The sequence below is a fragment of the Protopterus annectens genome, chromosome 2.part0 (genome assembly GCF_019279795.1).
Source record: "Protopterus annectens isolate FY-2018-M chromosome 2.part0, PAN1.0, whole genome shotgun sequence".
Classification (NCBI taxonomy): domain Eukaryota; kingdom Metazoa; phylum Chordata; order Ceratodontiformes; family Protopteridae; genus Protopterus; species Protopterus annectens.
In genome coordinates, this window is record NC_056728.1 from 440653742 (window position 1) to 440668406 (window position 14665).

The 14665-nt window shown below is 42.1% G+C and overlaps 1 protein-coding gene across 1 annotated transcript in view; it reads right to left on the minus strand.

Annotated features, from left to right (window-relative positions):
• Positions 1-14665, minus strand: part of LOC122793121 (guanine nucleotide-binding protein G(q) subunit alpha) — a 2223046-nt gene that overhangs the window by 1426277 nt on the left and 782104 nt on the right. The window contains exon 2 of the mRNA XM_044060871.1: positions 3796-3980. Within this exon, the coding sequence (XP_043916806.1) occupies positions 3796-3980 (185 nt within the window). The remainder of the gene's footprint in view (positions 1-3795; positions 3981-14665) is intronic.

Consider the following 14665-nt stretch of genomic DNA (forward strand, 5'->3'; position numbering starts at 1 on the left):
GATGCAGTACCTAACTTCTGGCTAAAAGTATTAACATCATGGCATGAAGATTTAGCCACGAGTAAGAATTCTTTATATGCGCACCCCAAACAGGCACCAACCTGGCTAAGAGAAAAAACAATGCTCCTACTTAAGAGTGAACCTGCAAGCGACCCTAAAAATTATAGGCCAATAACTTGCTTTCTGACGATGTATAAACTACACACTGTAATTGATGCCGACAGAGTTTACAGTCATTTAGAAGAAAACTCAGCTACGGCAACAGAACAAAAGGGCAATAAAAGAAAAAGTCATACGTAACAAAGGATCGTTTGTTATTAAATAAAGTCAGAGGGGAGAAATGTAAAAAGAGGAAGACCTAAAGTTTGGCCTGGACGGACTACAAAAAAAGAATTTGATAGTATCCTGCATTCATGGGTAAAACAGTGCTTAAAAATATATAAGATACACCCTACACTGATCGATTACATTGCAGTGACCATGAAACAGTAGCAGATCACTTTGCAATTAAGCCATGATAAAGGACAATTTATTATTCCAGGGATTAAAAAACCAAAGGGGGATATTCCAGGGTGACTCTGTCACTGCTGCTATTCTGCCTTGCCCTTAATCCATTAAGCTGTCCACTTAACAGCCAAGGTCTTGACTATAATTTGGCTCCTAGAAAATAAAGTGCAAAGACTTATCTTCTATTTGTCGACGATTTGAAACTATAGCTTATCAGATGAGTTACTGAAAGCACAACTGCAAGTTGTCAAAACCTTTCCAGATGATATATGAATGTCATTTGATCTTGATAAATGTGCAAAAGCAACCTTTATAGCAGGAAAACTGCAGCACCAAGAAAACATCAGTTTGGGACAAGAATGCGATACAAAAGAACTTGAGCAAGAGGAAGTGTATAAATATTTGGGAAATGATGAAGGATCAACAATAAAACATGCACAAATGTGAATAAAACTTACTAAGGAGTACTTCAGAAGACTTAAATTAATCCTGAAAACAGCACTGACACATCTAGGAACAAAATCCAAGCTACAAACCAATTTGCTCTTCCTGTCCTAACTTACAGTTTTGGAGTGACTGACTAGCCCCAAAACATGCTGTACAGATTAGACAGGAAAACAAGAAGAATGCTTCATGTTCACCAAATGATTTATAAAAATTAGTGCGTACCAAGATTATATATACCCCATTCTGAAGGAGGGATGGGCCTCCTTGAAATTGATTACATGTATAGATCTACAATCGTGGGACTCCACAAATATCTGCTGACTTCACAAGACCCAAATGTAGTGAAAATTTTGAAACATGAGGAGAGTAAATATAAGATGACTTAAGCTAGCAGAAGCATTTCGGCATCAAGCAGGAATGGAATTCCAACCAGTAGTAGTTAAAAATCAGGCAGCGACTGAATGTACCAAAAAAACCCAAAAAAGAAAGAATATAAGGTGAAGGACCAGACGAGAAGGGAAGAGATGTGAAAAAAGCATAAATGTAGTTGCAAGTATAGAAAACTTCTGGAAGAACCTCATGTTGATCAGGAACGAATGCAGGAATGGTTAAGGAGAGGTGAATTTAAACCAAGAGATGGAGCCCCAAGATAGTGGGCTACGTACACGTTGGTTTACGAAGTCCATTGAACATGTGGAAGAAACAGGCAAATGTAGGTTTTGTAAAACAGAAATGGAAACAGTTGCGCACCTCGTTGCTACGACACACTAATGGCAGGACGACTGTATACTGAAAGGCATAATAATGTGGCGAGACTGTTACACTGGAGATTGTGCAAACATTATGGTATTGAAGTGGATGAAAAACACTGGAAATATCAGCCACAAAGCATCATAGAAAATGATGAAGTCTACATCACATGGGATCACCCATTACCAACAGTTCAAAAGATATATGCAAGAAAAACACATATAGTGGTCCAGGAAAAGAAGACAAAAGTAGCATTGATCATTGAAATCGCCACACCCAGTGACTACAGTGTCCTGCGTACAAAGACACACACAGTCATAAAACATTAGGATTTGCAAGCAGAATCGAGAGCAATGTGGAAGAAAGATACCCAGATAGTTCCAACAGTAGTAGGAGCAACAGGTCTTATAAAAAAAAAAAAAAAAATTGCAGGAGTCATTACTGGGCACATTGCAGGTGCTGCGAAGAGCACTTTTAGCTGACATGAGATAGTGAGACAATACTAATTTCATGAACTTTAATCGTACTTTGACTTAGGAATGGGGTCCATTCCCATCATGGTATTAGAAACCCAAAAGATTTGGAAAAATTATAAAAAAGAAAAAAAATGCATTGCACATTTTTTTTTGGGGGGGGGGGTCCCCCCTCCCCGCTGTCCATCAATCTGCCTTCTACTGGAGTCAGTCTTGCTTCACAGAAGTGGGTAGTCCCTAGATCCCCTAGGGTGAGTCACCTGAAGGACTGTCAATGAAACAGACACCTGGGAATCTGTGCTCTCAAAGGCATCCTGACAATGACAACATTTGTGTAAGTCTGTAATTCCACACTTGGGGGGGGGGGGCATGCTACTCAAAATTTTGTGGACTCAGTTCCCACCTCCACTGTCAATCTATGCTTCTGTCAGTAGCACAGAGAGAGCCATAAGTCTCCCCTGGGTTCCCCTATTTCAAAGGATTGTGGATGTAGATATCCTCTTCTGTCCTACCCTCCGACCCTATAGGATGAGCATGCCAAGTGCACAAGCTGTTAATATTAGTTTAGTTTCAAAATTATGTATCCTATTTGCAATATTTTGCTAGCAGTATGTCTTTATATGGACTTGTGTTGCCAGTGGCTGCAGAAAGCTCAGAGGAATGGTAGCCTACGCATTGCCCAGATGGTGAGGTATGAAGGTACAACAGACACGAGCTATTTCATAATCTTCCCCTTTGATACCTTGAAAAGAAGACATTCAGCAGGGCAGTCTCAAAGAGCAAAATAAACACACATGCTTTCAGACACAGAATCTGTGTAGTGTGGCAGATTAAATGCTAAAGCAGCTAACTCTTGGCTTCACATACTTCTTAAATAAGACAAAAAAGGCATCAGAATGATTTTAGCGCACACTCATGTCACAACGCAGCTTCTAACAGCACTTTCATCTGCATCTTTCAACATCACTTCCAGTCTCATCAATGAAACATTAACTGATCCCTGAACAAGGGAACTCCTCATATGAAAACAAATCATGAAGCTTCATCTTAAAGAGGACCACCAGCCTTCCTTTTTTCTCTGCAGAATGAAATAATGACTGGGTCTCCAGCACCTATCATATACACAGCCCAATGAATCTCTGAGCTTCTAAAGTTCAAGATATAGTGGCTAGCAGTTCTCTACAAATGTGAATATGCATCAGCAACAGCTTCTAAAGTCTCTCAAAAGCCTGGGCTGCCTCATTGGCAATAACAGTACCCAAATCCTGGGTCACAGTACTTGTAGATAACAAACAGTAATATGGAATCAAGCCTGATGTTAAGCATAAGAACATTATCTAATTAGGTTTTAAAACATGTACAAACGGTCATGTAAAATAAAAAAAAAAACTTCTAGATTATTACTAAGCCACCAGAATAAAGCAATTCCACAACTCATAATACTCGCATCCTCCTTACAGACTTCTTAAAACAGCAGCTGGCACATGATACAACAGCATATAAAAGTTGAAGTCCTACATTTATCTCATGCCAAGCTTCATCTTTCAAAGGACAATATATTTTACATATAATAAGATGTAACTAAGTACAGTAATCATATTTACTAATTTCTGCTTACCTTATTATGATCAAACTTGTAGGGTATTTTGAGAGTTTCCATTGCTCTTATCATAGCCTGTATGGCTGTGAAGATATTCTGATAGACCAATTTTGTAAAGCCTCGTTTGTCCTCATCAGAGTACCCAGAACCATGGATAATCCTCATCTGTTTGATGAATGTGCTTTTACCACTTTCTCCTGTGCCTAGAAAAAAAAAACAAACAAACGAGGATTTAGAGGATTTACAGGGTTAAATGCCAAAGCACTCAACAATCACCAGTCATTGACAGTTCCTCCAACCCTTCCTGTTGCACTGAGGTGGATTAATCCTCAAGTGCCTACCGGTAAACTGTTTACTTTATTAATCTGATAACCCTACAGGCAATCTGATTCAGGAGACTTTTAGGCAAAATCTGGGCCATCACCATCCAATATTGCTGAGTCACATCTGATTCCTATAGCAACCACTAAACAGTCACTGCCATCCAGAGTTTACTTGCAAGTAGGGAATGCAAGCAGATTATTAGGATTTATTCCCCACATACACAGCTATAGGCAGTTACGAGTTACCAATCTACATACTGACCGTCTTTGGAATAAGGGAAGAGACAGTACAGTTGTGCACTTACCATAAATGTAGATGTTCAAGTGTATTCACTGTTGCAATCATTACAATTGGGTTATCCTGCTGGCAGACTACCCGCAGTCGGCCTGAATTCCAAAGTCTAGGTCCGGCATCCGTTGCTGTCATCTCCTCCCTGGCGTCAGTGCGCCAGGGGTATAAAAGATGCAGCAGACACCATTTTCTTCAGTTTTTCTTGCCCCAGATGTCAGGTGCCCCCAAAAGAGTAGGCTGAAAATATGTCAATAAAGCATGCATGCACCAAGGTAAATTTTTCCTTCATCTACAAGCAAATAAACCATATAGGTTGTATAGAATAGAGAAGTACAGATAGGCTCCAGCAAAGATAAGGGAGATGGTGGGAGGGTAACCTGGACTGCAACAGTGAATACACTCGAAAATCTACATTTACACAACTGTACTATGTTCATCGTGTTTCACTGTTGCAGTCATTACAATTGGGTTGAATCCCAAAGCTAAGGTTGGGAGGCTGGAGCTAAATAGGATTAGGAGCGGCTATGAGGCCCTGCAGAACTGCAGTGGCAAAGCCTGCCCTGGATTTAGAGTTGAGTGGTAAGTGATAGTGCTATGTAAAAGTGTGCACTGAACTCCGGGTTGCAGCCTCTAAAATGTCTTTGGTTGGTACTCCTCTGAGGAAGGCTGCTGAAGTGGCTGCTGCTCTGGTTGAATGTGGCCGAATGCCCTTAGGCAATGATTTGCCATGTTGTGAATAGCAGAAATGAATGCAGTGGCCTACCCACTTTGAAATAGTCTGCTTTGAGATGGCCTTTCCTTGTGATCCTGCAGCATATGCCACTAGTAATTGCTCAGTCTTTCTGAAAGCTTTGGTTCTGTCCAAGTAGAAGCGCAACTGTCTGTGTATGTCCAAAGAATGCAGATGTCTCACCCTTATTCTGTGGGATTGGGTAAAAGGTAGGCAAATGAATAGTTTGGTTAAGGGCCACACTGGACACTACCTTAGGCATAAATGTCGGGTTTGTCCTCAGAGAAACCCTATCTGGATAGAAAATGATAAAAGGTTCAGATTCCACAGCCATGAGTGCCTGTAGCTCTGAGACTCGTCTTGCAGAGGTTATTGCTAGGAGCAGAGCTGTTTTCCATGATAAAAATTTTATATCAGCTGTAGCGGCTGGCTCAAAAGGAGGCGGGGAGAGTTTTTCCAAGACATAATTGAGGTCCCATGCAGGTATTGGTGATCTCCTTGGAGGCAGTATGTTTTTGGCTCCTCTGAGGTACTGCCTTAATAAAGGATGAGAAAATATAGGTGGCTCTGTATTGTAATCAGCTGAAATGGCAGAGGCATGAATCTTAATTGATGAAAAGGATAGGCCTTTGTCCAGCATCTCAGTTAAATACTGCAAAATCTGAGGAATATTTGGTACAGTCGTGTCAATCCCTTGTGCCTGGTTCTAAGCACAGAATCTCTTCCATTTTTCAGCATAAGATTTTCTGGTACTAGGCCTCCTGGCCTCCAAAATAACATCCATCACCGCTTTAGACAGAGGTGTGTTTTGAATGACTACATTATCCAAAATGCTGCCAGATTTAAGGTCTTGAGTTGGCTGTGCAGGATCTGATTGTTGTGTTGGGACAGTAAGTGAGGAATTTGAGGTAATGTCCAGGCTGGGTACTGAGACAAGTTCCTTAGGATTGGGTACCGGTGCTGGCGGGGCCAGTCTGGGGCAATCAGTATCATTTTTGGCTTCTCTTGTCTGACTTTTAGGAGTACCTTGGGGAGGAGAGGCAGTGGAGGAAAGGCATATACTGTAAGGTTGTTCCAGCTGAATGACAAGGCATCCACTTTCCATTCTTACGTGTGATAAGTCCTTGTGCAGAATCTCTGTAGTTGGCAGTTGTGAGGGAAGGCAAATAGATCTATGTCTGGGCATCCCCAATTCCATGTTATCATGCTGAAGACTTGCGGATCCAATTTCCACTCGTGGGGATCCATGAGGTTTCTGCTTAGTTCGTCTGTCAGAGTACTTATCTTTACTGGCAGGAATTGTGATCGCAGATGTACTTGATAAGTCAATGCTGTGTCCCACAGAGTCATGGCTAGTCTGCATAGGGGGTAGGAATGAGTGCCTCCCTGCTTGTTTATGTACCACATGACTGTAGTATTGTCTGTCTTTATCAGTAGTTGTCCCGGATGAAGTAGATCCTTGAAGGCTCTCAGGGCATTCTGAACAGCTAGCATCTCTTTTTGGTTGATATGTAGATGCATTTGGCTTGCGGACCATGTGCCCTGAATACATCTTCCTGCCATGTGGGGCCCCCCCCCCCCCAGGCATAATCTGATGCATCTGTTGTTAATATCTGCCTGGCTGTGGGTAAAGCGAATGGCTGCCCCTTGTGGTGACAGGCCTTTGCCCACCATTGAAACTCCAGTTGCAGGCAGGGAATGAGGGTAATTATTGTTTCCAGGCTGTGGCAATGTTGAATCCAAACACTTTTTAGATACAAGTGAAGTTTCCTCATATGCAGTCTTGCATACGAAATTAGCAGAATACAGGATGCCATGAAGTCCAAAGCCTGCAGAATTTTTCTTGCAGATAACTGGGTCTTTGCTGCCAACATTTTGAAATAAGTAGTCAGTTGCCTTTGTTTGTCTAGCGTGAGATAAACCATCTGGGCAGTTGTATTTAAGCTTGCACCCAGGAATATTATCTCTTGAGAGGGTACTAGTTTTGATTTCCTTTCGTTTACTGTGTACCCTAGGCATGTTAGTAACCTTTTTACAAACGCCAGATGCTATAGTAGAATGTCCTTGTTCTCTGCTTGAATAAGGCAGTCGTCCAAGTAAGGATATATTTGTATTCCTCTGTCTGCAAAATGCAATTACTGGAGCCAGGCATTTTGTGAAGACCCTGGGCACAGTAGATAAGCCAAAGGGCAGTGCAGAGAATTGGTAGTGCATTGAGCCAGCTATGAATCTGAGGTATCTTCTGCATGATTGTCTGATTGAGACATGCAGGTATGCCTCTTTTAGTTCTAAAATCACAAGCCAAGCATTCTTGCCCAGCATGGGCAGAAGCTGCTGCAGAGTCAAGATTTTGAATCTTGGAATATCCAGATATGTGTTTAGAATAGATAAGTCCAGTATTGGTCTCCAGGCTTTGTCCTTTCTGGGCACCAAGAACAGTCTTGAGTAAAATCCTTGTCCCTGCTCTTGCTGTCTTCAGGGGAAGATGCTGAGGGGATAGAGTCTTCAGCATCAGAGTCTTCATAAGGGGGAAAAGTGTAATCCTGTTCCTCAGAAGAATCTGAGGAAATTGAAACCTGGTCAGAGGAAGCATAATCCTCCTCTTGTCTTGGTCTTTTATCTGGAGGGGGATGGGAACCCCTGATTAGGGTAATCAAATCTTCAGCTATCTTAAGCATCTGTTTCTTAGGCATGGGGCCTTGAACTGTAGACTGATGTACAGTCTTTTTTGGTTTTAATGGAGTTTTAAGCTTAGCATAAGACTTAATGGTGAGTGTAGTCGGTCTGAAGACACCTTCTGCAACCGAAAGTGTTTCCACTGCACTGGGGTCTCCTTCTGCCCCGGTGTCGGAAGGGCCTAATGAAGATGGCTGCGTCGGCCTAGTACACTCCGCTTGAGAATCCACAGCTGTCTCTGGTTCCAATTCTGCGGTCGTCAGGGGCTGCGTAGGCGCCTCACTGAAAACCGGAGAACCAGTGACAGGCCCAGCAGAGGCCTTGGAGTCTGGCTTGTTCCTAGGCTGCCTGCCCTTATCCTTGCCTTTTTTATGCATGCCGGTCGTCGGCTCCTCCGACGGCATGATATAATTAAATTTCCTACCAAAGTAATGTCGTGTGAAGTAAAAACGGCGTTTGATAGTACATTTATTAAACCTAGCACAAAACCGACAACCTGTGACGTCGTGGTCTGGGCCTAGGCAAGGAATACAATAAGAATGGAAGTCCTTATGAGGTATTTGCTTCCCACAAGAAATGCAATTGTTAACTTTTTCTGACATTGAACTGAGGCAAGAAAAGGCTCCCCAACGGGGTACTTAGCTTTACTGAAGACTTCGAAATTCGATTCGAAAATCTCAGGTGTCGGCTGACCGGCACTTGCAAACTGCTTCTGCTTCGGGCACCGCGCGGCAAGAAAGACTGAAGAAAATGGCGTCGGATGTCTCTTATATACCCCTGGCGCACTGACGTCAGGGAAGAAGTGACAGCAACCAACGCCAGACCAAGACTTTGGAACTCAGGCCGACTGCGGGACTGCCTGACGGCAGGATAACCCAAGTGTGATGACTGCAGCAGGGTAACACGATGAACATCAATTCTTTGTAGGCCAGTGCCTGCTAAATCTTGGAGGCTGTACCTGTAAGAAATCCTTCACTGTTTGCATAGATTTAGCTTGGTCCTCCATTTTCTTCAACACCTCTTCTGCTTTAACACCAAATAAGGTATCATGCTGTAATGGAGCATCTAATAATTTTGCTTTAACATAATCAGGCAGATTCTGTTCCTTTAACCAAGCATGCCTCCTAATGACAGAACCCGTAACAGCGGCCCTGCAGGAAGCCTCCAGAGAATCAAAACCACATTGCAAAGTATGCTTTCCCACTTGTTCAGCTGCATGCAATAAATCCTGCATTTCTTTATTTTCTGCACATTCAGAATTTATCAACATTTTCTGTTTAAGCAGTGACATAATATATTGCTGATATTTAAGTATATGAAACAGACAATTTAAAGCCCTTATAGCCAAGGTAGCAGAAGTGTAAATCTTTTTTCCCCATCTGTCCAGTGCCCTAGAATCCCTGTTACAGGGGGTAGGGTTTTTTGCAGTGAAAGCCTTGACCTCTTTGGGACCCTGAGAGATAGTTTCTGGGTCAGCAGGGTTCTTAAAAAGAAATTTATGTGAATCAGGGACCCTGTAGTATCTGTTTGGCTTAACAGGAGCTGGAGGTAAAGAGTCAGGAGTCAGACTGGACTGTGAAAATACATCTACAATGTCTAACACAGGTGGAATAGCAAGGGGCCTGTGCTGAAGTTGTAAAAGGAAATCTCTGAGCCTTTTCTTAGATTCTGAATAATCTTGGCTCTCCCACTGGAAATGCTCCCTCATGGTATGCAGTTTCCCCAAAAGAATAATCCACAGGAGAAGAGGATGAAGGGATAGATTCTTCAGCATCAGAATCCTCATAGGGAGGAAGAGAGTATCCCTGATCAGAAGAGGAATCAGAAGAAATGGAAACCTGATCTGAAGATTCATATTCTGTCTCTTGCCTAGGCCTCTTATCAGGAGGGGGATGGGAACCTCTGATCAAAGTAATTAGGTCTAGGGCCATTTTGAGCATCTGTTTTTTAGGCACGGAGGCCTGTCCATGGGGCTGTTGTACTTGTTTCTTTGTCTTTAGAGGTGCTTTAGTCTTTGCCTTTGAAGCCGAAGTTGTTTTAACATATAACTGTGTAGGCCTGAAAACACCCTCAGAAGCCAATGCCTGCTCAGCGGCTCCGGACCCATCTGAGGGAATAGTTTCCGAGGTTCCAATACCTTGAGTTTCCAGCGGCCTAGTCAGCTCCACGTGGGAGACGGAAGTGGCCTGTGGCTCTAAAGTAGCGGGTGTCAGGGGCTGCGAAAGCGCCTCACTGAGAACCAGCGACTGGCTTAGAAGAAGCCTCGTCAGTTTTGGACCTCGGATGCCTGTCTTTTTCTTTACGTTTCTTTTGAATTGCGGTAGTCGGATGGCTATCAGACGACATCATGTAATTAAATCTTCTGCCAAAACAGTGAAATGCAAAATCGTACTGACGCTTAATAGTGCGTTGGTTAAATCTAGCACAAAACCGACAATTAGCAACGTCGTGATCAGGGCCTAGGCAAAGAATACAGTAAGAATGAAGTCCTTATGAGGTATTTGCTTCCCACAAGAAATACAATTATTAACTTTTTCTGACATCGGTCTGGTGCAAGAAAAAATTTCCCCAACGGGGTACTTAGCTTTTAATGAAGACTTTGGATCTGAAATTCAAACACGAAAATCTCAGGAGTCGGCCGACCGGCACTTGCGAACTGCTTTTGCTTCGGGCACCGCGTGGCAAGAAAGACTGAAGAAAATGGCGTCGGCTGCATCTTTTATACCCCTGGCGCACTGACATCAGGGAGGAGGCAACAGCAACCGACGCCGGACCTAGACTTTGGAATTCAGGCCGACTGCGGGAATACCCAATTGTAATGACTGCAACAGTGAAACACGATGAACATCAGAACATTCTGAGAAAACTCGTGAATATACCAGCCACCTCTTGTTGCGTGGTGACAATACAACTTACTGCTCTACTGTGCGGCACAACTGGGACCATATAATAGAATAAAAGCAGTTAAGAGCTGCCCAAACTGATGTGAGTGCAAAATATTACAACTCATCTAGCTCGTATACTGATTTTCAAAACTTAATAAAAAGAAAAAACTGACATTAAGTCAAGTTTAAGGAAAAGGATGCCATTTGATTAATGTCTAAATATTTTTCCAGCTGCTTAAACAGTCTGAAGTTTGTATGTGTGTACGCCTGTGTCCTGTGACAGGCTGACATCCTATCCAGTACTAGTTTCTCTGCTTTGTGACTGTCTGCCAGATTAATCTCCAGCTCCTCCATAACCCCAAAATAAAGTTGATATGGCAGAATGTCTAAAAATATCCTTAAAGCCATCAAACGCCATAGAGATGCAGGTTGCTGCTCCTTTTAAATGTTTTTGAACTATACAAGTGTCTGGGCTGCCCAGATGGTTAAAAACAAGTTCTACTTGTTAAGGTAATGGCAGATATGAATGTGTATACTGTGCACAAACAATTCTGGCTATGTGTACCTCAATTAATATACACATTGTATTCCACACGTATACTGCAAAACACCTTCTGCATACCATTTCACTTTGAATATTCTGTACTAATTCTGTGTATACTTTGCATATATTAGTGTTCACTTGTTTGAAGACTTGTAAGTAGTCTGTCACAGTTGTTCAAAACAGAGAAGCTATAGCTATGAATACAGTTACTAACACAGAGCTGCACAAAACTCAATAAGGAAATGCACAAAATACAAGCATTTATTATATACTGGATTTCAAGCAGGCAAACAAAACAGTGGATGCATTTCTGCAGACAGGAAAACTTCCTGCACCTCACACATCTCTTTCTTCTGTACATTCTCACAACAGAAATAGTGATCATCCCAAAAAATAATCTCTCCCTAGGACAGTGCGACATCAAAGCCTACAAACAAATATACCTTACAAGCCCATGCATATTGCTACAAAAGGTAGCAAAGTAAAAACAGAAGGAGAGAGACCTGAAACAAATACACTGGGGTGCAAAAAACACAATTCTAACTCAACCACTTGAAGGGAGGAAGCCATTTACATGCTACATGACCTTACGACCTACACTGTGCTGGCAGAAAGGGATCATCTGACTCAGTTTATCTACATAACACAATTAAAAAATACAAACAACAGTGCTAACACTTATCCCACTGGATGAGCTGGCATGTAGTACTGGTGTAACCACATTTAAACTAATTCAGCTTAGTAAGCAACAGGCACTCCGTATCTGGAGCCACAGGATCACATGAAAAGGGATGCATACCTGAGGAAGAAAAATATATTGTGGGCAAAACACTTACAAAGGCTACCAAAACAGCATGTTCGTCATAGAGAGCTACTGGAGGTCAGAAGGCTAGATCAAAAGACAAACTATTATAGCTGCCTTCCAGTGCAGAAGGAGCATTCTCATCTACAACATTAACACAGGTTTGAACATTAAGCCCAAAGAGAGAAGGCTAGATTGCAGGAGTGAGACTGAGCAATACTGGCTGTATTTTCTTCACTCAGGTAAAGCAATTAGCAACACACAACAGTCCCAGAAAATCAAATTCCCTCAGGGCCTGACTCAATGCGCCTCAAAGTGGAGGTGGTGGTCGGGGCACATGCTTTACCACAGATGTCAGTTCACACAAGGCATTATGGTTACACCAAATATAGGTTTGTCATTAAAATTCTCTAGCCATCATGAATTTTCTGAGAGAGAAAGTAAGAATAGCTGGATGCACTGTGAAGTTGGGGGGGGGGGGGGGGGTGCAGGAAAATTTGTTGTGTAAGGCTAATTACAACTTAACCACAGCTGGAAAAACTGTGGTACAGGACTAATCTAACAAGCATGACCTGTTCAATACAACAAAAACTAAAAATTTTAAACAAACCAGTGCATCATTTCAGCTATGCCACAACAAAGACATGTTTTCCAATTACATTCAGTTGTTTTGCATGTCTCATGCTGACAAAAGGTAGACCAAGAAATCTGGACAAAGCCATAAATAAAAGTGGGACAAAGGCCGAAAAATAGGGACAATTTTTAAATATTGCTCTTACAAACTTAGAAAGTTGATACAAAAACAGGTTTTACATTAGCATGTATTTTCTGAATGGTATGAAGTCTGACATGCAGGTAGGTGCGTGTGCCTTCTCTGAACGTTGGGCGCCAGGCTGGCAACTCGACATCGTAAAACTCCACTGCCAATCATAAGTGGACTGGAGTTCCGCTGTGACAACCTCTAACTGGGAAAAGCCGAAAGACTATCAATGAAGTCTGAAACTTAAATGACTGTCATTATGTTTTAACTTTAGTCTTTAATGATTTGAAACTAATTTGCCAGAAAAAAACACAATTCTTTGAAAAACAGACCAAAAATATGAGGCAGAAATATGGACATTCTGTGAAAATCTGTACAGTTGAGAGGTATGCCACAGGTCTCTCCTAACTACTGTGCTTTCAGTCTCCAAAGTTTACAAGCACAAAAGGCTCAGTGGAGTGCTAATGTTTCAACATGCTTTAATGTTGTCGAGGACAAACAGTACAGGTTGAGACCCCCATACTGAAAGCCAACATCACAACATTTGCAGTTTTCAATTTCTTCTAAATGTACACCTGAGTGGAAGCTAATAGCACACAGGACACCAACGGCACACCTTTTTTTTCCTGTCCAAGAATAGCTGCACCACCACTAAGGCACAAGGAAGGTTTGTTTATTTTGAAATGCTTTACAGAGAGCTGTTCAACTACTTAACAGCGAACAAGTTACTTTCCGCAACACAGCATGGATTTAGGCCAAGCAGTAGCAAAGAAACAGCATTACTAACTTTCATAAACTATATTCATGATGGACAAAACCAAGGTGAAATGGTTGCATCCCTACAAGTTACCTCAGCCATAAACACTGTGTACACCGAGCTGATGAGCTGTCAGCTCCACAACTAAAGTGCAGTTGTGTACACTTACCATAAATGTAGATGTTCGAGTGTATTCACTGTTGCAGTCATTACATTTGGGTTATCTGCTTGCAGGTAGCCCTCAGTCAGCCTGATTATCAAAGTCTTGGGTCCTCAATCGGTTGCTGTCATCTTCCATGACATCAGGTAGTCAGGGGTATAAAGCACGCAGCCGACGCCATTACGTCAGTTTTTCTTGCCCCAGTTGTCAGGTGCCCCCGTAATGGGAAGCAATAAAATATATATATATATATATATATATATATATATATATATATATATATATATATATATATATATATATATACACATACACACACACATATACCTACAAGGATATACCTTCAATAAAAAAACAAATACACCAAAAAGCTTTTAAGCATAATAAAGGAGAGTAGAGGTATAGCCAAAAAAAGTCAAGAGGCTGGAGGGAGGGTAACCAGGACTTTAACAGTGAACACACTCAAGCATCTACATAAGTGTACACAACTGTACTATGTTCTTCGTGTTTCACTGTTGCAGTCATTACATTTGGGTAGATTCCCAAAGCTAAGGAAGGGAGGAGGCAATTAGATAGCATTAAGCCCTGCAAGACTGCAGTGGCAAAACCAGCTCTGGGTTTAGGAAAAATTGGCAAGTGGTAATGCTTAGTGTAGGTATGTACAGAACTCCAGGTAGCAGCTTCTAGGATGTCCCTGGTAGGAACACCTCTGAGAAAGGCTGTAGAAGTAGATGCAGCCCTGGTGAAACGGGTCTTACCCCCTTGTGGGGTCAGTTTTCCATGGTGCTTATAGCAGAAATGAATGCAATGGCCTATCCACTTTGAAATGGCCTTCCCCTCTGCCCCTGCATCAAATACAACCAGCAGCTGTTCAGATTTCCTGAGAAGTTTAGCCCTGTCCAAGTAAAATCTAAGTTGTCTGTGCACATCCAAGGAGTGCAGTATTCATTCCCTTTTGT